The sequence below is a fragment of the Brachyhypopomus gauderio genome, chromosome 9, assembly GCF_052324685.1.
Source record: "Brachyhypopomus gauderio isolate BG-103 chromosome 9, BGAUD_0.2, whole genome shotgun sequence".
Lineage (NCBI taxonomy): Eukaryota > Metazoa > Chordata > Actinopteri > Gymnotiformes > Hypopomidae > Brachyhypopomus > Brachyhypopomus gauderio.
This window is the reverse complement of record NC_135219.1, coordinates 4,866,507-4,890,632: the sequence shown is the minus strand read 5'-3', so window position 1 is coordinate 4,890,632 and position 24,126 is coordinate 4,866,507. Positions and strand designations below refer to the sequence as shown.

At 46.9% G+C, this 24,126-nt stretch overlaps 1 protein-coding gene across 9 annotated transcripts in view; it reads right to left on the bottom strand.

Moving 5' to 3' along the window:
- Window positions 1-24,126, bottom strand: part of ptprk (protein tyrosine phosphatase receptor type K) — a 137,480-nt gene that overhangs the window by 91,805 nt on the left and 21,549 nt on the right. For all 9 annotated transcript variants that reach the window (XM_077016606.1, XM_077016599.1, XM_077016600.1 and 6 more), the window contains one exon: window positions 8,586-8,708. In XM_077016606.1, coding sequence (XP_076872721.1) covers window positions 8,586-8,708 — 123 coding nt within the window. The remainder of the gene's footprint in view (window positions 1-8,585; window positions 8,709-24,126) is intronic.

The following is a 24,126-nucleotide window of genomic DNA, read 5'->3' as shown; positions in this document are numbered from 1 at the left end:
CCCCCAACTGCCTCCATGTACCTCATCTGGCCACACCCCCAACTCACCTGGCACCACCCCCACCTCATCTGGCCACACCCCCCAACTCACCTAGACCCACTCCCAACTCAACCAGCCTTTTCTGCAATCTCGCCCCCAACGAATTGCACCAACACATGTGAACTCAAACTCAACTCCATCATGACCAGAGGCAGGGCGATGTGATGATTCTGCACACCCTCCCTGTGCCTAGCGGGAGTGTGTGTGTGTGTGTGTGTGTGTGTGTCCCTCTCCACTGCAAGCTCTGCCCGCCAGGCACTTGCTTGTGCGTCTGCCTCGTTTCTGTCCTTTAGACAGAGATAACAAGGGCGAATCAGGGCGGCTCTTCTGAGTGCAGAGGGAGCGAGGTCTGATCTGTGGGACTGCTTCTCCTACCACCACAGAAGATCAGCGCAGGTGTAGGCATCACACGCAAGAGAGGGGGGGAGGGAGAGAGAGAGAAAGAGGCAGAAGCTTTCAAACAGCCCAAAGCAACCACACAGACAGGACAGAAGATGCCCACAGTGCCCCCACACTCTCCCTCTCCTCTCCACCCCCCCTGCCCTCTTCTTCTCTCACGCTCACACTGCTTTTCTCTGCTTTTCATCAGACAGTAAGAAAAATCAGCCCCCGGTTCTGAGAGGAGTGAGTTTCTCGTCAGGACGTTGAGAGCAGAGGCAGCCCAGTCCAAGTCGAGATGAGAGAAGAGGGGAGGGGCCAGCACAAGGTGGAGGAGGGGCCAGCACAGGGAGAGGAGGGGCCAGGAAAAATCTGGGAAGAGGAGGTGACAGCATAGGGAGGGCGGGAGGCCAAAGAGGGAGAAGTGGGCAGGGGGTGGAGTCAACAGAGCCCCTCCAGGTGGATCCATAAACAATGATGGAGGCTTCACTCTCTTCTCCACCACTACCATGCACAACAAACCAGAGTCTTTCTGGCCGAGCGTGGCTGTGATACTGGGGGACTGGAAATAGAGGAACACTGTTGATCTGGAAGTGGCACCAAAAATGAAATCTCCAAAAATGTCGGCTGTGCCGTATCCAGTCTAACTGTAAAAGGACAGGCCAAAAAGAGACACATACCAATCCAATTGAAACCAAACAAACAAAAACACCTCCATGAGAAAGTGGTGTAGATGAAAATAGACCATATGGGAATGGCAATGTATCTAACAAATGGCCACCAAAAGGTGTGTGTGTGTGTGTGTGTGTGTGTGTGTGTGTGTGTGTGTGTGTGTGTGTGTGTGTGTGTGTGTGTGTGTGTGTGTGTGTGTGAGTGTGAGTGTGAGTGTGTGAGTGTGTGTGTGCGTGTGTGCGTGTGTGTGTGTGTGTGTGTGTGTGTGTGTGTGCGTGTGTGCGTGTGTACGTATCCACCAAATGCTTGCAGCAAACATTCCTCAGGTCCATACTTAACTGACCCTGAGGTGAGAGGTCAGTCAGTATATGACTTTATGTGGGGTCAGAGGTCACCACATATATGGTCTAAATATCCACCTTCACTCCATTTACTTGTAATGGGAAGTGAAAACTTTAATTTAAAGAATAAATGAAACAATTCAAGAGTGATGAGTGTACACGCTTCTTTAAGCACCAACTGTACAGGGTCTGGACACGTCGCACGGTGCGTTTCATGAAGGAATGAAAATCCATCTGTCCTCCACAGAGAGCAGAATAGTCCCAGAGAGAGAGAGAGAGAGAGAGAGAGAGAAATAGAGAGATGGAAGGAGGGAGGGAGAGATGGAAAGTCAGAGAGAGAAAGAGGGAGGGAGAGATGGAAACAGAGGTGAAAGACAGTAAGAGGATGAAAAAGTGAGTAAGAGAGAGAGTGAGTAAGTGTATGTGTGGGAAAGAGCTGGTGTACAGAAGCCAGCTGTGTCTGCTCAAAACCACAGCAATGACGACACACAAACACCATTTCTCTGGATAAGAGCTCAGAGTACCAACACACGCCCAACGCAGCCATTAAGGTTAGCATGAGGACTAACTCACACACGCACCACCACCACTAATCACAGCCTTGCCAGAACTCACAGAAGGACTCGCACACGCATGCTGCTAACAGTACAGTTTTGGGAGTAAAATTTCACTCACTTCAGATAAACAGTCGACCCCTGGACTGCAGCAGTATTCTAGAACACATGTGACCTTTCTGGGCTGTGAGAACTTTTACAGCCCTTCTTGGGTTTCTAGGGCTGCTATTGGAGTTCTAGAGCCATTACTGCAGTACTGGAGCTATTATCTCTAGAATGCTCTGGGAAAAGCTGGTATTCCGCAGCTGTAAGTGGAGTTCCAGAAGGTCCATTGTCCTCCATGTGCTCCAGGCTTGGAGACGGACCTGAAAGAGTGGGCATCGGGGAACTGGAAGTTGCTTCTGGATGTGTCCCAGGGTGGCGGAGCCAACTGAACCGGCTGGCCCGAGTATGGAGCCCGTAATGCGGCGTGTCCCTGTCGGTGCTCCACGACTGCCAGCACGTGCGCTAGTTTTTAACCCCTCGTCTTCCGTTTGGCAATCGCTGCTCAGCACACAGAGGAGCAGATCGAGCAGGGACCTCCTGGAGTTCTCTTCACAGAGTAGCTGGGCGGATTAGAGTTCTGCGCTCCAAACGCATCTCCACAGGAGACTCGTCTAATCTACGGCTCTGCTGTCCGCCCATCGCAACAAAACAAAGGCCGTCAAAGGCCAGTATGTCGACTGTTGTCCACACACACACACACACACACACACACACACACACACACACACACACACACACACACACACACACACACACACACACACACACACACACACACATTCTTGAAACAAATAAAGAGATGAACAGTCTCGACGGCATCTGCATCAAAGAGCTAAACCGCCACGGTATCCCATAATGCCTCCTGGCTGATCGCATTCCACAGATCACGCTCTGCAAAGCCGATTTACTTTCAGCGCAGCCTGGTGGTGCCATAACAAAGTCAGCATGAGCCAACTGGTCAGAGATCGACAGAAGGTAACCTGCCCACTGTAGCAGAGGAGTCTACGGCTGAACTGAGATCAGACAAACAGTGCAAATTAGTCCTTGAAACACTGTAGAAGCCATGCTTTTCTGATGTGCAGGCTTATTGTGCCCATCCTGCTGACTGACTCTTCTGTCTAATCAAGAGACGGAGGCTAATTACTGAGTTTGGATTCAGTGCAGAATAAACACACCAGGAGACAGAGGTTGAAAAATGGAATGATCTGAAATTATTCAACATAACATTTTCATCTTCCTGGTTTCATGCCAAGAGAAAGCTTGTTCGAGGAAAAAAAGACAAACAAAAAAAAACAAACGTACTATATTATCTTTAACCCAAATCTGTTCAAACATCCAGCCTCCCAGTGAGGCTAAAACCAACAGCAAACAAAAGTTCACTGCTATGTATTTCTGAGTGAAAGACAGCAAAAACTAGCCCTGGTGAGGAACACTTAAACGGCTGGTGACAGAGAAAATACCAATATACAACATAAATGTACAGCTGACTGCTTCTCTTCAAGAACGACCTTGACCTTTATGCAAAACATACTAATCAAACCCGTAATACCACGATGCAACACTGTTCAGAAAGGTGAAAGGTCATGCATGTCATACGGCTTGACAGTGCTGAGCAGTGATTGGCTGTGCTGAGCAGTGATTGGCTGTGCTGAGCAGTGATGTGCTCAAGGCTGTTGCGAAGCAGGGGCATGACCTCATGAAGCTCTTCAGAACAGGAGCAGACCACGCCAAACCCACAGATGATGGCAACCTGACAGCCACAATGACACACCCAAATGATTAACACATCTGTTCCACTTAAGGAATACCATCTTGGTCTCATTTTGGAGAAATTCTTTTTCTCTTTTTTTTTAATCCAATAAAAACATTTCTTTCTAATACAGCTTCAATTTCTTCTAAAGAATCCACTACACCGGCATACTGAAATCCTGTGGTCACCTCCCTAACAGAATCTGACACCAACTGAAAACTGTCTGAGAAGACAGAACATAACACCAGAAAGCCCACAGATTCCACTCTGCTCTGCCCACTCCCACCCACTACTGCTTCTGATTGGCTTACAAATGCTTACAAAAGTGGCATAAACCATTGTGCATCTCAGAATTTGGCAATGCTGTGGAAATTAGCTGGAATCTGGAGGTTTTTAGCTACATTTCTCACAGAGAAGATGCCCGTAGGCAGAACGGGTCCACTCTGGACACCCAGCCAGACTCAGTGGGGGGAAACAAGTCCATCCTATCGGACCAAAATGTTGCCTTTTTCTGGACAAAAGCAGGTTAAAAGGAAACGTTATTTCTTGAAAATGCCATATTGAATATATATATATATATATATATATATATATATATATATATATATATATATATATATATATATATATATATATATATATTCCAGTTGCAAGGCATCTTAATACTAATGGACTTTGTATTAATGAAATATCTGTTTGCATAGCCAGTTGTTGCTATGGCAGCAATGAAATTAGGAAATTCAAAGAAAAATAACTTTTTTTTTCGTATATAAGCCGGTTCCTTCTCCTAATAATTCAGAAGCACTTTGCCTGCACAGCTGATGAAGGACCTCTGTCTGAAACGTCCTGTTTCTCTGGAAACTTTGGGTACTTTGTGTACAATTTTAATATCTCTATTATTACCTAAGCACAACGCAGTTCTCTCCCATATATACCTATATTATATATATATATATATATATATATATATATATATATATATATATATATATATATAGTATACTATATATACATATATATACACATATACCTATATATATATACCTATATATATATATATATATATATATATATATATATATATATATATATATATATATATATATATATATATATATATATATATATATATGCATACACACACACACCGAGCGAAGCAGCAGAAAGCAGAAATGATGTTTGTTCAGTTGATTCTTGAGGTGGAGGCAGAGCAGCTGTTGCTGTGTGTTTCAAAACAAACAAGCAGTATGTCACACAGCCCTCACACAACACTTCACAAGATGGCTGACAGGAACCATCACAAGATGGCTGTCAAACCCACACTTTGGCCAGTCTCTCCCACAATCCTCAACAGTCAATATCCTTATTCTTGGACCCATGTTATGAGTAAAACGAAAGCAAGTTTTAAAATACTACTAACGCAAGCTCCATTTCAAGTTTTGCTGTTTGCTGTCATCATTAAACATTCTGTTCTTTCTGTATAGCAGCCCACTAACTAAGACCATGTTGGGCGTGTGGGTAGGAGTCGTTACCCATAATCCACTGTACAAGACAGCCCACTGAAGTGGAGACGTGTGTCTATAGAAAGCCTTTGTCCTATTGTAGCCTACAGTCTGTACTGCATACATGCTGCAATGCTTCTTTGGCAGCCATTCCATTTAAAGCACCCATGCTCTGTTTCTCTTAAGGCCACCTTTGAATTTCACAGGCCAGTGACAAAGGCAGAGGAGACGCGTCCCCCACCCTCCCTCCGACACCCCCATCCTTCTCCCCCAAGTGCTCTGGGCTGACCTACATTAAAAGTGTGCTTCTACCGCCTGTGAGGGAAAACCGCCCGACTCGTGGCTGAGATTGACGGGGAGATATAGAGCGTAACGGAGGCCCGCTCTGGTGGAAGTGCGGTTCCTGAGGAAAGTGTAGCATCAGTGACGGACATATTAACAGGACAGCTACTCGCAGCAGGCTTGAGTTCATCATTCAGGAGACTATCTCTAACAGCCAGAGATACTCTACTGACCACATCCTACTGACCACTGAAGGATCACCATCTCCAGAGTTTGGACAGATGGTCAAAACATCCTGCATTAGCTACTATTTCAACCATCCAGGTTAATGCTTTAATCTTTATGGTCTGATTGTAGCTTTTTCTTAATTAGCTTTTGATTGAATGCTGGGACACTTGGGCTGTTCCAGAGCACCGTCAGCACATCAGAACACACATCATTAAATCAGAACACCGCCAACATGCATGACCATTAAATCAACCCCAGCTCTACAAGCACATCAACCTGCATTTACCCTAATAAAATACAACCATAATTAAATTAAAAAGCACTTCTAGGTACTCCAAACACTACAATTTCCGATGCCCAGGAAAACCCTAAACCATGTCAGAACAGACCGGGGGGGATGTTTCTGCTTCTGCAGTTTTGCAGACATCTGGAAGACAAAGGGTGAACGAGGGAGGAGAAGAAGAGGTGGCATGAGCGTTCCTAAAACCCCCTTCACTTCTCAGAGGGAACAGAGCTCTCCAGGGTCTCTAGTGTGATAAACTTTACAATCCACCCATGGGCTCTACTAACAAACAGCTGCAAGTCGTGAGGGAAACGCTGGCTATATTCTTCAACAGAGAAGCTCCGTGCCAAACATCTGCATTTAATTTACCAGTGTAAAATTAGACCAAACCAGTCTAACCAGTCAAACCAGTACAGCCTCTCCAAGCCACACACCACTGAACAACAGCACACGCCAACCTCCCAATGTTCGTTCCCGATCCCCTAAGCCATGAAGGTTCATTTAACAGGCTACAACAAAACTGCAGCAACCAGCACAAAGCAAAGTGCCCCCGTATTAAGGCCACAGACATGGAGCAAGACCACATCAAGCCATGCGAGTCGTGGAGAGGCACCTCAGGGCAGAAGGCTTCCCTACTGTTACAACCAGTCATTCAAGCACACAGTCGGGGTCACAGCTGTGGCAGTGCCCAGCCGAAAGCGGGCGAGCGAGGGATCAGAGTCCTGTTTAGGATCGGTGAGTGTCGGTAATGACAAACACACCAGACGTGCCAGCAGTACATTACCGGCCCAGTCATCTAGAACGCAGCAGAGTCATGATCACCCTGACGAAATGAAAGAACACATTGGAGAAAGAGCGAGAGAGAGCGAGAGAGAGAGAGCGAGAAGAAAAAAAAAGAGCATGAGAGAGAGAAAGAAGCTTACAGTCCCCGGAGGTTAAATGACTGAAATACCTGTCCACACTCTCTGCTGGACCCCAGAGATTATTGGGAAAAGTCTCTCTGTCTCTCCCCATCTCGCACACACTGTCCTGACAAACTCAAACCCTCCCGCAGTTACAGGTGACTGCGGTCAGCCAACATGACCACCGCCGTCCGAATAAAGATGAGTTTGACGCGATTTAAATTCAACATTAAGCCTCAGAACGGCACAGGACACACTGCCACTGCCAAAGCAAAACTAACAAATGACTAACAAATGCACAAAATCCCACAAACGCTTGCTCTGGCTGGCCCGGCACGCAGGTGTTGCCATGACAGCCAGGACACAGGGAGAGGACAGTGGACAACAGCGCAGGAGTTCTGCTCGCTGGACGGGCTGCTGGAACCCAAAGCTCATGACCTTCTCCGTTGCTCTGCATGATTAATCACCTAATCTCATATTAATTGGGAAATGTACCTGAGAAGGAAAAGCTCTAATTCTGTCGAGCAAATGTTCCTGTCTGAAGAACAAATGGCGCAGCGTTGCAGAGCTGAACTGGGAAGGACACTTGAACTGGGAAGGACATGCCTACCTGCTTACATTGTCCTCCGCTAGGGTGCACCTAGGCATACAATTGCTTTTGCATCCAATAGCATTCGGAGACTCTTCTAAGTCTCTGTCCAGCTGAGATGAAAATGAAGAAAACCTCTTTCTCCCGAACTAACAACAAAATGTTTCAGTTGATTAAGACAGAGAGATAAAGAGGAAGAAGAGACAGGGAGAGAGAGGGGCACATTAACCAGTTTGTGCTCAAAGCACCCACAATCCCTTTCCCATTGCTCATCTTTTCAGCAGACCCCACTGGCTTGTCTGGACATGTGAGACGTCTCGGGTGAGGCCCTAGATGAACCCACAGTGGAGCGCTAGCTCCCTCCTCTCGCACGCTCACTACCGCTGGGCCACAGCTGCGTTTAGTGTGGATGATTCTGGACAACCCAGACGGGCCGCACCAACGGCCGCACAGACGACCTCCCAGACAAAGCTCGTAAAACAGAGGAGCTACCGGCCAGCTTCAAAACCAGAAAGAGCTATGAATCCCGAGGTATTACGTCCCACTGACTCCAGCCGACCCCCATTTCACCACTGCGTGAACCTCTTACCGTTAACCACGTCGGAATGTGGCGGATTTCTGGTTCAGCACAGTTTATTTAATTAGTTGCTTGCGTGTGCAACACCCACAGGTTAAGTGAACCGAACACTGAAGAGCATTTAACAGCAAGCAGATCAGGTTGAGCTGGGGATTAAATTACAACCTTAATGGGGAATTCACCCCAGTAAATCCACGTCACGCCCAAAAATGGCTTTGAGCAAAGATTTGAAATACGTGTTTGTTTGGTTTTTTTTTTTGCGCAGTACCATTAGGGATGGCACTGTGTTTAGCTGCTGGGCAAGCTATTAGTCATACACTCACATGAGCTCTCCACAACCTAACCCCAGAACCAAGGCATGCTGGGCAATGTAGTTTTGGGAGGAGTGGGGTGACAGGGTGCCGGGTCAAAGGTCAGAGGCAGTGCCTGGGAGAGTGGCTCACCTTGGGGCAGTTCGGGGGACAGGTACGGCACCTCCTGTGCACTGACGTGAGTCCAGTCGAAGTCATCGTACGGGTCCTGCTGGTAGTCGCACTGCGCAGGGCCATCGTCGAATGTGCACCCACCTGCAAACACGAGCACACCACCATTAGAGTGTGCACGCACACACACCTGCGGAGTGAACACGCTGCCATCAGCACACACACCACCTCCCCCACACCTGCACAAAGCAACTGCATGCGCAGAGGGAAGAATACTACTTCCCGTCACACACACACACACACACACACACACACACACACACACACACACACAGAAGCCCATGCACAAAGATATACTACTGACTCCATCTCTCCTCCACACACACACACACACACACACACACACACACCTCTCTCCTCCCTTCACACACATACAGGTGCACCCACTAACAAAGCTCCACACCTGCTGCTGTGAGGAGGCGGTCCCTAGATGCTCCGCCCCCTTTTTTATTGCTAATTTTCTAATGAATTTTCCTGTTTTTTTTTTCTTCTCCTCAGAAACGTGAATAAATTTGAGTCACTGACAATAGCAGTGAATCACCTGGTTTGCAACAAGTGTGTGTGTGTGTGTGTGTGTGTGTTCTGGAAATCACACATGCCAAAACCAAGCAAAAGTGATGAAATCATGGAAAGCCTTTTACATTCAGAAATATTTTGGCTCTTGATGTGAATGTTTAAATCTGGAAAATACAAATCATGTGTTAGAGAAATCCGACATAAATGGTGCTAAAAATAATATAGTAATAAAATTAATCAACTCCATCGGATTAAACCTGTCGCAGATCAAACAGCCGAATTCACACTGCAATTAATCCCAATTCCCCACACAAGTGTAAACAGGCAGAAACACAAGGTCTTTGAATTTGTAACCACAATCCATAACACATTTTCCAGCATTTACTCTTGAAGTACACCAATATCCAAACACCTCACCTTCAGCAGACAACTGTGTAACACACACACACCTGCACAGGAGACCTGATATTTATTTACCAAGCAAATGAATCGAGCCCCTCTGTATCCATTACCGTGCATGTTTAAATAGAACAAAGAGCCAATCAGAGCACTGCACACAGAAAAAAATCTGTGGGTAAACCCAATCAGAACTCTGCATACAGGGCCCTCAGAACTCTCGCATACCTGAGGAGGAATTAGTAAGCTGAATTTTCGTATCAGTGTACACGTGGGTCTTCCTGTCAGGACTCCTGTGCACAGAGGACCCATCTCTCATTATAGTGAATGCTTCTCAGAGACACTCTGGGCTGCTGATTGTCTGAATGTCTTCGTGCCTGTAGCTGAATCTGCACTGGTTGAATGTGGCCCAAAGAGTCTAAAAAGTAAGTGTGTATGTGTCATGTGTGTCTCGTGTGTGTGCGCGCGTGTGTTTGGTGCAGATCATTTTCCCGCGGTTGGCAGGGATGCTGGGTCTTTTAGTGGTCCTGTGCGGATCTATTCTGGGCCGCGCCCACCCGCCCCCACTCCATCTCGGGCTCCAGCGCGGGAAAGACCTGCACGTCTCGTCATGCAGCTGCACCATGCGGTTGACAGGCTGGTAGGCAGAGGCTTCAGGACAGTCCTGTCACTCCCCCCCCCCCCCCCCCCCCCCCCCCAACACTGCTGTTTTCTCTCTCACTACTCGTTTTGTGTGTATGTCCCACACACACACACACACACACACACACACTTGACTTGAGAAAAACAAACGCATTCAAGGCTACCCAGCCTGAAATGTGTCAGAGACCGCCAACGGTGGGAAGAGACAGAAAGAGAGAGAGAGAGAGAGACAGAAAGAGAGAGAGAGAGAGAGAGAGAGAGAGAAACAGAGCGTGAGATAGAGACATACACAGAGAGAAAGACAGAGACAGATGGAGAGATAGAGCGAGAGGGACAGACAGACAATGTGTCCTAATGACACCATTGGCTGATTCACCCAAGGTCACTGGTCGTCTCCTTGGAGACAAAATTTTCCAGTTCTATTCCAGTGCTGAGATTACACCAGGCACAGAGACACGCCTCCTAAGACGTGGCAGGTGCCCCACGCCCACTTCCTCCACACGCCCACTCTGATTGGCCTGTTCCACCCCCAGCTCACGCGGAAGTCCTCAACCAATTCCTGGAAATCTTCTGAACGCCGAGATTTTCCAAATCAATAAAACCAGAGGAACGAGGAACCTGGCCCTCAGATTCCCCGGCACCAATATCGCTTCTACGAGTGTCACCATGGAGACGGAATCGTTTAGGCAGGGGGAAGCACGATTCCTCCAGTCGTTTTATTCCAGCAAATGAAACAACCACAAAATGTTTACCCGCCTTTATCCCTCACAGCTGTGTGGAAGTAGGCGGAGCTTTGAGCACCAGTGGCCGTCCCAGCAGGGCTCAGGTCAGGTGACCCCCGCCCACGCCAACCTCACTTATTTTACTCCACCTCCTCGGCACTGGCAGGGTCCCTGGTGAGCACCGGGCGTCCAGTAGAGGGCGCTGTCTCTCGTGGCTGGGGTCCCCAGCCCTGGTTATCACCTCTGGGAAAGGTCACCTCCTCCTGTACCACGTAACCTTTCCACAGCCTGCTGTTTTGTCAGGCAGAACCAGGATGGCATTTGCATTTTAATGCAGACCAAAGCAGGTGTTAATTAAACATATCCTGTGGAACTCTGGCAAGGTGATATTCGTGTTCAGGAGGTGAAACGAGTCGTTGGCGTTGTCTGACTTTTCCGAACCACACAGGCAGAGAAACGGTTCTGCGTGGAGGTGAAAGGGCGCAGCTGTAACGCGCCTCAGTTTAGACCTCCCCGAGTCAGCCAATCAGGGAGAAGAAAGCCCCCCCCCCTCTACAGTTCATAATCCATGTAACTCGCTTGACATTTCAATACTCCAAACATATCAAAACTGGGGACTTCTTCAGGCACAGCTCTCACACATTCACAACTCTGACAGACACAGAGACAGATGGGGTGTCGGAGCGGGGGGCCCATATTACCACGAAATTCAAAATTAATAACTTGTGTCAACTTAGCAGCGTTTAATCTTCAATTTAAAGGTGTTGACTCGACACGGCCTGCCTTTGTGTTTGCCTGCACTGCTGTCTAACATCAAATGAATGTTAATGCACAAGAAGCCTTGCAGCACTGAGAGAGAGAGAGAGAGAGAGAGAGAGAGAGAGAGAGAGGACAGAAGAGAGAGGGGGGATTGAGAAGTAGGGAGGCAGAGAGGAAAGAGAGAGGGGAGAGAGGGACAGAAAGAGGGAGAGAAGGATGGAGAGAGAGAGATAGGAGGGAGAGAGAGAGATAGGGGGGAGAGAGAGAGAGAGAAGTAGAGAGGGAGGGAGAAACTGAGATAAGAGAAGGGCAGGGAGAGATATTTCTCTGGAAACAATCATACTCTCTTTGTGCCATCAAACCACGAGGATTTTGGATGTAAATCAGGAAAGCAACAGCAGACTTTCCTCATGTGAGGTGTCTTAAAAAAATGACACACGCACACAAACACAGTGAGATGTATGTAATGATGTGCTGTGGCTGGCCTGTGGATTACTGGTGAAGTATCATTTCACCATGTCCTGTTCCTTCACTGCAGTCGGAGCAAACCCGCACCCACAACCACAACCGCACCCACAACCGCACATACATCCACAACCGCACCCACACCCACCACCACACCTGCACCAACACCCACATCTATAACTACAACCACACCTGCACCAACACCCACATCTATAACCACATCCACACCTACACCCGCATTCACAACCACACCCACAACCACACCTGCACCAACACCCGCACCCACAGGCAGCAGGCACAACAGTTTATGCAAATGCAGCTAGTTTGGGAGAAAATTTTGATTAAAAATTCAGAAGCTACCTTGTAAAAGTCCAACAGAGGCCAAATACATTCCTGCATTGCTGAGAGCCCGTGTGTGTGTGTGTGTGTGTGTGTGTGTGTGTGTGTGTGTATGTTTGAATATATGCCAGTTTACATGGAAATAGGGATCTGGAAGAAGAGATAAATGCCCAAATATCTACTAACCCACCCTCCTAACACACACACACACACACACACACACACACACTCCACGTGACAGTTTCAGATGCACTGAGATGGCACCGTTCTGGAGCTGTTCTCGGAGGAACTGCGATTAGAATAATTACTGCTCCACTAGCTTCAGCACCTTGCAGCTTCTACTGGGATTAAATCCACAAATGGCCACCACCTAGTCAACCTCACTTTCCATTACTCCTCACCCCACCCCCACTCTCCACTACCCCTCCCCCAACCCCCATTCTCAATTACACCAACCCAACAAGCCCCACCCCCACTCTCCACTACCCCTCCCCCAACCCCCATTCTCAATTACACCAACCCAACAAGCCCCACCCCAACTCTCCACTACCCCTCCCCCAACCCCCATTCTCAATTACACCAACCCAACAAGCCCCACCCCCACTCTCCACTACCCCTCCCCCAAACCCCATTCTCAATTACACCAACCCAACAAGCCCCACCCCCACTCTCCACTACCCCTCCCCCAAACCCCATTCTCAATTACACCAACCCAACAAGCCCCACCCCCACTCTCCACTACCCCTCCCCCAAACCCCATTCTCAATTACACCAACCCAACAAGCCCCACCCCCACTCTCCACTACCCCTCCCCCAAACCCCATTCTCAATTACACCAACCCAATCCGCCCCACCCACATTCTCCACTACCCCTCCCCCAAACCCCATTCTCAATTACACCAACCCAACAAGCCCCACCCCCACTCTCCACTACCCCTCCCCCAACCCCCATTCTCAAATTACACCAACTCAACCCGCCCCACCCCCTTTACCCCTCCCCAATCCTAACTCCTTCTCCATTACTCCTCCCCAATAAACCCCCATTCTCCATTACTCCTCCCCCAGTCCACGCCCCATTTTTCATAACTCCTCTCCCAACCCGTCCTCCTCATGCGCCTCCTCCCTAGTGCTTTGAGATGTTTTCTTCATCTGTTTGGCATGCTTGGTTAATCATACACCTGATAGTAACCCTACAAACTCTCTGACTTTGTGGTAGTGTACATAGAAGAATTGCTGCCATTTTTAAGGCAAAGGGTGGTCACACCAAATTGATTTGATTCAGATTTCTCTTTTGTTCCTTCACTTTTCATTTTGCAAACTGACAAAAATAAACTATTAACAATTCTGTTTTTGAAAGCATTCCTGCCTAAAATGTTTTGCACAGTACTATACAAGTACCTTTTATTTGCTGAGTGCATAATTCAGTGCAAATAAGAAATCGACCTGTCCACATGGTGATTTTATAAACAATTAATTCCTTGAGTTACAAAAATGTGCTATGTGTATCATCTGTATTTGAAATTACCTATATCGGGGTACGAGACTTTGGACGAATCAAACAACCATACTGGTCCACCAACCTCTTCCCATAACACACCTGCCTCATTACCCATGAATGCTCCCACAACCAGCCATAAATCCAAACAGCCCTGAGAGCCATTTTTAACCTACCTTTCAAGTCTAAATTCAGATGACACTTAATGACAGTGCTAGAAACAGAGGTGAACAGAATGATCCAGACAGAGCAGTTAGCTGCTGTAGTCCCGCCCCCTGTAGTCCCGCCCTCTGTAGTCCCGCCCTCTGTCATCTGAGCCCCATCCCACTGGTGTGTGTCGGAGGGGGAACGGCACCCGTGTGCCTCAGAACCTCCCAGCAGACTTTAATGAGAAACTAACAGCTCCCAGTCCAGATGGGCCCATAATGACTAACACATCCGCTCTCTCTCTCTCGCAAGGACACTCACCGGCTCATCTGCATACTAATCTATGGCCACGAATATTCAAGCCCTGTTAATGAAATAATAGCCTGCTCTTCATTTGCATAATAAAATAATTATTGTGTGTGATCAAGCTCAAGGGTGAAGCGTGCTCACATCCCACAGATAAATGACATGTTCTGTGAATGATCAGACACACACACACACACACACTCATGTGCAAACACACACAGAACAACATACACTTATGTTAAACTCTTTACTCAGAGATGCCAGAGAAACCAGTGCAACAACATATTTTTTTAATGTTGAAGAACTTGGCTAGAATAAAGGGACTTGATCAATAGAAAAACCATCAATCAAAATGTAATAATGTACCATTATCATTTTTCTTAGTCTAGTGTGTGTGTGTGTGTGTGAGAGAGAGAGAGAGAGAGCGAGAGAGAGAGAGAGCGAGAGAGAGAGCGAGAGAGAGAGCGAGAGAGAGAGAGAGAGAGAGAGAAGGAAGGTGAAGAGAAAAAAGATCATTATCACAAAACCAATCAACTTTTGAACGGAAACTCAAATAATGATCCTATCTAGATAAGGAAAACAAAGCTTATGTTTATTCATTCTCAGGAAAAAAAGAGACGGCTGTATTTCCAGGAAGCGTCTGGTTAAGAGCCAAACACACCACACTGCCTGCAGGGCGGCTGCACTGAGCAAAGAAGGACTGATCGAGGCCCAGATCATACAGCACACGGACCCAGATCGTGCAGCACACGTGGCCAGCTCATGCAGCGCACGTGGCCAGCTCATGCAGCGCACGTGGCCAGCTCATGCAGCGCACGTGGCCAGCTCATGCAGCGCACGTGGCCAGCTCATGCAGCGCACGTGGCCAGCTCATGCAGCGCACGTGGCCAGCTCATGCAGCAAACGTGGCCAGCTCATGCAGCAAACGTGGCCAGCTCATGCAGCGCACGTGGCCAGCTCATGCAGCGCACGTGGCCAGCTCATGCAGCGCACGTGGCCAGCTCATGCAGCACACGTGGCCAGCTCATGCAGCACACGTGGCCAGCTCATGCAGCACACGTGGCCAGCTCATGCAGCACACGTGGCCAGCTCATGCAGCACACGTGGCCAGCTCATACAGCACACCACATTCAACCTGCACAACATGGGGCAGGAAAGAAGCGGGCATGGCACAAGCTGTCCGTGAAAGCGGGTGCAGGGAAGCCAGCATGGAGACCAACATGGACCCCCGTTTGACCCGGACACGGCAGAGAAACGACATGACAGAACGGAGCATGGTGCTTCCAGCAGCATCACCAGCTCTGGTCCGGCTTGAGAATGGGGTTTGTGGCACACACACACACACACACACACACACACACACACACACACACACACACACACACACACACACACACACACACACAGGAACATACAATAAAAAATTTTTATAAGCCATACTGCCTGTTCTAAAATCCACAATATTGAGAAAGGATGAAAGTCAATATAAATCAAAAGGAGTGTGGTGGTTCAGAGGGCAGAGCCAATAGCGTGTGTTCTCCTGGGGAGGGAGATGCAGTTCAGGGGCATCAAGTCAAAGCAGTCAAACACTACAGTGGCACACAGGGCGTCACCCCTCTGCCCTCCGCATGTCCCCCCCCCACACACACACACACACACACACACACACACACACATACACACCTCTGAACCTAGCTGCCGCCTCCACTCATCACACCGTGTACCTTCTCCTCACCTCCACCACAGTGCTGCCTCCGTGTGGGGGGGGCTCCACACTGGGGGGGGCTCCACACACACACACACACACACACACACACACACACACACACACACACAAACACACACACACACACACACACACACACACACACACGCATGCTGCTTCTGCCCTTCCAACTGCCACTGTCAATAGGAAGAAACACAATCGAGTTGCACAATCGAGTCCAATCCCACACACTCCTTAAGAGTGATCACCCCATCAATTACACCAGCAGCTAATCCCACCATGCAGGTCTGGGGCCTTCCTTCTGTCTCCCCAACTCCGCCCCCCTCCCCTGCACTGCCCCAGACTCCGCCCTGCACTGCCCCAGACTCCGCCCTGCACTGCCCCAGACTCCGCCCTGCAGGACCCCCTCCCTTTATTTAGGATCAGGTTTGAAGGCCAAGACACAGCAGTCAAATTACCCGTTCAGTTCAGTACCAGTGACCACAAAACCCAGGACCACATCTGTAGGACGGCTAATCAGAGATGAATGGTAAAACATTCTTTAAAAAGATTTTAGATTAAAAATTTTGATATGGTATCACTTTTTAAGAAAACATTTTGGAATTAACTTTATATAATAATTTTTATTAAGATGTGTATAGACTATTATTACTGCATATAAACCATTATTACTAATGGTATATACTGATTTTGACAGAACTGGCTGAGCAACAAGAGGCACTAAAAATCATGGGATTTCATGCCTGTGAAATCTGCCTGTGTAAGCAAGCATGAGATAGAGACCAAGAGCTCAGCCTACATACTCATACACACACACACACACACACACACACACACACACACACACACACACACACACACACACACACACACACACACACACACACACACACACACACACACGCTTCGTGTGTGGTGGGACATAGACTTGTAACTGCATATATGAAGTCAGACTTTCTGGAGCATGACTCTACTCTGTCCTGTCCGGCTTACGCTACACACTCCTGTCTCACCAAGCCTCACCTGTCTCACCACTCCTGGTCTGGTGGTTAGGGAACCAGTCTTGTGACCGGAGGGTCGTGGGTTTGATTCCCAGGCCCCAAGCCATGACTGAAGTGCACATTTATATTAACATATTTAACACTCTCCAGTCCAACAGCCAGAGGCTGGCTAGACTTTGGCTTCAGCGTCACCTGGGAAGAGCCAACGCCATCCTCTCATATCCCAGTGAGAGAGACCAAACCCTGCACAGAGGAACTTGCGGGGGTGCGCGGAGGCCAGAGGTGAACCAGAAAATAGTGACGTGCTGTTGCCAAAGTGAAATCAGAGACTCCGCCCCCAACACAGCTGGAGACTCCGCCCCACTACAGACAGAGTTTTTAAAAAGTCTGGGGGAAGAGGTCACAACTGTTCAACATGCTGCCTGGATGCGTGCACACACACACACACACACACACACACACACACACACACACACACACACACACACACACACACACACACACACACAATCCTCCCTGCAGACTGGGATGAGGTAAACTGACAAGGTGACCTACTAATACACTAAAAGATACATAAAGTCAGAATGGTAGAGATAGAGGGGAGGAGAGAGGGAGAGAAAAGAGAGCGACAGAGAAAGAGAAAGAGAGACACAGCCTTTGGGCAGCCGGAGGGCCGGGTCCTCTTTAGAAGACATTCAGCTGAACTTGTCCATGTAAAGACTTTCTGCTGGGCTGTACAGTGTTACAGGAACAAAAGCATCACCCAGGCAGGCTGTAATTACTACCCCCCCCCTCCCCTCTCTGTCTGTGTGACCTTCTCCATTTCCCTGTCTCCTGACTCCTTTCTCTCCTAACTGTGGGTGACTTTTAACATGCTCGTCTTGCTTGTAGGCCATGCAATCACCCCTTCTCCTCCCTCCCTCCCTCCCTCCCTCCCTCCCCCTCGCTCCCGGAGGAGACCTAAGTGACAGGCCTTTCTTTCAGGGACAGGTTCCCAAATGGAGGCGTGCGAAGAGACATTAGACTACATCCGCATTAATAAGGGGGGGGGGGGGGGGTGCCTTCGTTTGGGAGCTGAAGTGCTGAGCTGTTCTGAGCGGGAACAATCACCCTCACATTGGGAGCGGAGGCAAGATTACCTGCGTCGTAATGCCCCACGCAGACATGAACCCATATCTGGCCAGTCCCATATAAAAATGGGGTGAGGGAGAGCCATTCTAACACTATGGTTCACTTCTGGGCAATGGCATTGTGTGTGTGTGTGTGTGTGTGTGTGTGTGTGTGTGTGTGTGTGTGTGTGTGTGTGTGTGTGTGTGTGTAAAAATTCTTAACTACATTCTGAAACTGGTTGTGTTTGTGGTGCCCGTATTTCCTCATTCTCTCTCTCCAATAGAGATAAGGAGGACAGAACATTCTTACTCTGACACAATGTCTTCACAATTAGGTGTGTGTGTGTGTGTGTGTGTGTGTGTGTGTGTGTGTGTGTGTGTGTGTGTGTGCGTGTGTGCGTGTGTGTGGGGGGGGGGTCTCTGGCTACAGTACTGTCTGAAATGTTTCAGATGTGCAGGGAAATTGCAAACAAATCAAGTGTGGACTGGAAGGAAACCTGCTGAGCTTTCAAAATTACACCTCTTCACCATACACACACACACACACACACACCCACCCACCTCCACACACACACACACACACACACACACACACACACACACACACACACACACACACACACACACACACACACACACAGTCCCCCACCCCTCCCCATTCCATTGGCTCACTAATCCTGAGCTTGGCCGTGTGGTCGACTAAACCTTTGGCAGAAGTTTTCATTGATCCTGCATGTAGAGGCGGCAGTGGAAATGGCCAAGGCCAACCCTCACGGCCCGTCAGCGGGGGTGCGAGTGGCTCATTGTGCGGGTCCCAGCGTGAACGTCGGCCAAGTTAAGCTCCTCTCTTGTTTTTCCCATGCTGACATATCACCGGTCAACAGCCTCTTCAGTCTGAGGTGTGCTGGCCAACCCTCAAGGGAGTTTAGTGAGGTGTGTGTGTGTGTGTGTGTGTGTGTGTAGTTTGGGACCATAAAAGAGAGCTTTAATGGCATGGCTGGGTTACTCATTGACAAGGTCAGTTAGTTACTATGCAAACCTCTGCCTTCATGCACGCGTGTTGCTAAAACTCTAAAGGAATTCACACAGTGAACAGTTGTCCACATAACTATAAGACAATCACTCACAAAATTACACTATTTTTTAACTACTTGCGAACTGTTTTTTAGTGGTTTAGCTGAAGTTTGCAGTAGCTGTTTCTAGCAGCCTGGCCCTGTATTCCAGTTGTATGTTGGCACCAAGTAGCAGGACAGTCAGAGTAAGCATCTCTCCTTAACGCCCACAAACTTGCACAACTGCCTGGAAGCCAGTCCGTGAGTCAGTGCTCGTATCCCTTAGCTGACCCTGGGCTTGTGGAAACACCCACCCAGCCAACTGACCTGGGAACTGCCGTTCATGGCCACGGAAGAGAGAGAAATGGGAGCGTTCAGGGAAGGAAAGCATCCAGAACAGTAAACAGTGAAATGAGCTCCGGCCCCCTGTTCAACCCTAACGGGGAGATGTGGGCTTCCTGGTGTTGGCGTGTAGCATGCGGAGCTTTGAGCCGAGCGGGCGGACTGGGAGAACACATGCAGGGTGGAGATGGAGAGCTCCAAAAGGCGGGAGGACACCCCTGCCAAGACATCATGAGTGAGACACATCAACATGTCCCAATATACAACAACGGCAGGACAGGGCGGAATGGAAATCAAGTCAAAGTGCAGAGAAAGTTGTGAGATCAGATCAGCCGACGAAGAAAGGAACGGAATGGAGTGGAATGTGGACGGATTCCTGGGTCCTTTATGACATCACACCTCTGCTATGGTGATGACAGACTTCAGAACTGAAGAGCTGTCCAATCATACACACACACACACACACACACACACACACACACACACACACACACACACACACACACACACACACACGCACGATAGATATAGATAGATTATGTAGATATATAGAAAATAGATACTGTAGATGGATAGATACAGATAGAAATATTGTAGCAAAGAAGTTTCCAGCGAATCTGTGTATGTGTGTGCATACACTACCAGGCAAAAGTATGGAAACAAGTGACAATGTATTTTTTTCATTGTCTTAAAGGCATTTTCACTAATGGTTTATGCTTAAAACACAAATATAAGTAGTTAATATGAATGACCTGCGTATAATTTATTTCCAAAACAATGTATACAGTATACCAGGTATCACCAAATGGCGGACCGCGGTCCGGATCCGGACCCGAACGCCGTCCTGTCCGGACCCAATCACATTCCTGATTAACTGGATACGGACCCAAATGCCAAAAAAATTTTAACGGGAGACTATATTTTAAACCGGAGAATTTATTTTCAGACGAGTGTTACGTTCACCACCCATTTGAGTGTTACGTATGCTGTGTAAACCATGAGGAATGATGATGTCGGGACAAATACGACAAATGAAACGACATCTGCGGGCTATGGCATTGTTTTACGGCGCCCAGTTTTATATAGAATGTAATATGCATTGTTCATAAACTCCATATGTTTTCAGGTAGAGCGGACCTATTGGTCATCAATGTTTTGTTATTGTTATGCTCAATAACTATAAGTTCAGGTCAATAGAGTTGTTTGGAAATTTGTTTTTGTATATATTGCACATACAAAAAATAATATTCTGTAACTGGTTAATAAATGTTTCATTTTGTGCAAGTGTATATAATGACTACTACACCATTTATATTTTAGTCAACTAAATTATTTTGATATTATTCGACTAAATTCTAATGATAATTAGTCGACTAAAACTAGACTAAGACTAAAAACAAATCAATGACTAAATTATGACTAAAACTAAATTACATTTTAGTCAAAAGACTAAGACTAAAACTAAATCAAAAATTGCTGTCAAAATTAACACTGGATTACCCCTGCAGTATACAATACTGATAATAATAATAAAATATTCCTTGAATTTTAATTGCCTTCTTCAGGGCTTCATAGGTGCTCAGCATACATGAGAATGTGTTAAGGGCATCATTAGGGCTGGACAATAACTCAACATCAATATATATCGTGATAGAAAGTGCTTCAATAACGGCGATATGATTTTTAAACATTTTCAATATTTCGATAAATGCTATTTACAACATTACAATGTTCATAACAGGGCGCTGCCATTAGTTCATTACATTCAGTGATTGATGACAGACACCACTTGCACACAGCCAGTGCTATGCAACTTTTGGTTTGGCTCCAACATGACACGTTCTAGCCGCAAAATGAGTACCGCTGACCGCAATAAGAATGTGATTGAACGGGTTGCGACGAGCGTTAATAAAGCAGACAAAATAGTTGATGAAGGGGAAAGACTAAATTCTGTGGTGTGGAAGTGGTTCGGCTATCGAAGATATTAATATTGACAAAGCCAACAAGTTTGTTTATTTGATGGTGATTCATATATGAAGGCTAAATACAAATAAAAGGTTGAAAATGATTTGTACTATTTTTATTTCTAAAGTAAATATTATTTTATAGGAGGAGGTTTATGGGCTTCCAGCTCTTTGCTTTGCTTTAATCACTGCCTCAATGCGACGTGGCATTGAGACAATCAGCCTGTGCCATTGCCTGGGAGTTAAGGAAGCCCAGATTTCCTTGATGCTCTTCTTTGTTGTTGGGTCTGGTGGCCCTCATTTTCCTCTTGAGAATACCCAGATACATTCTCAATGGAGTTTAGGTCCAGTGAGTTGGCTGGCCAGTCAAGCACTGTGATGGCATGGGCATCAGACCAGGCTTTGGTGCTTCTGGCAGCGTGGGCCAGATCCTGCTGGAAGATGAAATCTGCATCTCCACACGGATCCTCAGCAGAAGGAATCATGAAGTCTTCTAGAACATTCCAGTAGACTGTTGCGGTGACCAGTTTACCAACACCTGCACCATACATTGCACCCCAAATCATGACTGACTGTGGATATTTCACACGGGACATCAAGCAGTTCCTTACCTGTCCTCCTCCAAACCCTTGGACCTTGATTCCTGAATGAAAGGCACACTTTACTTTCATTGGAGAAGAGGCCCTTCTCCTTGGCCTATCTCCGGATGCGTCTGAATGTGAATTATTTTTGATAGTCTACTGAAGTCCACGTCGTCATCTCCTGCAACATTTTGTCTTTCCAATAGACTTTCCATTGAAATGCTTGGACACAGCACTCTGTGAACAACCAGCCTCCTGAACTATGAACTTTCGTGGCTCACCCATCCTAAAGAGGGTATCAGTGATGGTCTTCTGGCCAGTTGTTATGTCTGCAGTCTTCCCCAACTGAACCAAACTGAAGCACCTGGAGAAATCTGTGCAGGTGCTTTGAGTTCAGTAGATGATTAGTGTCACAAAACATTCATGCCCTGCAAAATTTGGGTTGATTTCTCCACAGTATTCAAATTTTTTGAAATCCTGTTTTTGTGGGTTTTATGAGCTGTAAACCCAAGCTATGTAAAAATACTAGGGGTGGGACGCGATCAAAAAAATTAATCGAATTAATCGGAAGCTTTGTAATTAATTAATCGAAATTAATCGCATTTTAATCGCATTTCAGTATTTAACATGAGAAATATTAATTTAAGTTTGAATGATGAATGAATCAATGAACATAATCATAAACTTCAACATCTTGTTTATTTTTCCACCAGTCTACTACATAGACCAATAGATGAGTGCAGAAAACAGTTCAGAACACTGGAAATTCTGACCAAAAATGTTGTTTAATTTTGGAAGTTTTGCTCAGGATATTGGAAGAATTGAAGTAAATCTGAAGATGTTTTTTAATACCATTTTAGATGGTATATTTTTCTTTAATTTCCCAGGCCTCTGCCACAGGGATCTCCATAGTGCCTAGAAGTGGTCTTCTGCATGCTCAAAGCAAATGACTGGATCTTCATCATCTATAGATTCATCATCTATAATATGAGCTGTCACACCAATATAATTCTTGTTGCTAACAGAGGTCCAGTGATCCCCAGTCAGAGCCACATTTGTGGCGCTCTTCACAATAACCTGTTTTACTTCCCTTTCCTCATCATACAGCTGCTGGATTTTCTTCGACATTAGAGGGTTTTTCATCCACCGAGTTTTTGCGCATTTTGAAAATGCGCATGAAAAAAGCTGGATGGAAAAGACCAAAATTCGAAAAAAGCCCCAAATATCGCAAAAAGATTTTTGCGCTAGGAGGAGGTGGAAACGTTAGACTATCGCATCGCCAAAATTCGAAAAAATTGGATGGAAAAGGGTTTTTCGCATAAACGATGACTTATCATGCCTCAAATCATGTGGTTCTGTACATGATCGCGATGTAAAGATGGCAAATGCATGCAAAAACAGTTCTGGAGAGAGCAAAAATTGAATTTAACTTCTCCATGTATAGAAAAGAAAAAGAAAACAATGTTTCAAAACCTCAACGTGCAAAAATGCGTAACTGCCAGATGGACGTAAAACCACTATTGTTTTGGCGTCCTCTCACGTGATCTAAAGTTTATTCGCATAACTGTAATGAATGGAAACAAGGCTTAATTCGCATTTTTTTCTGCCGAAACTTGGAAATTGCGCATTATTTTTTCGAAAGGTTTGGATGTGCAGCGCTTCTTGTAAGCCTTTATCTTCGACCACAGAGAGCGAACAACACTGCAAATAATATGCCGCGTCATGTATAAACGCGTGCGGAGTCGCGCGCTGCGGTCACTCGCGAAAGTTTAATCCAGTCTTAATGGTCCAATGAAGGTAATTTAAAAACCAGGGGTGGGTTTCCCAAAACATTCTTAGCGCTAAGTACATCTTAACCTTGTACGTAAGAACGAGGTTACGAAGTACTTAGCACTAAGAACGTTTTGGGAAACTCACCCCAGGACATTTCCTCACTTAAA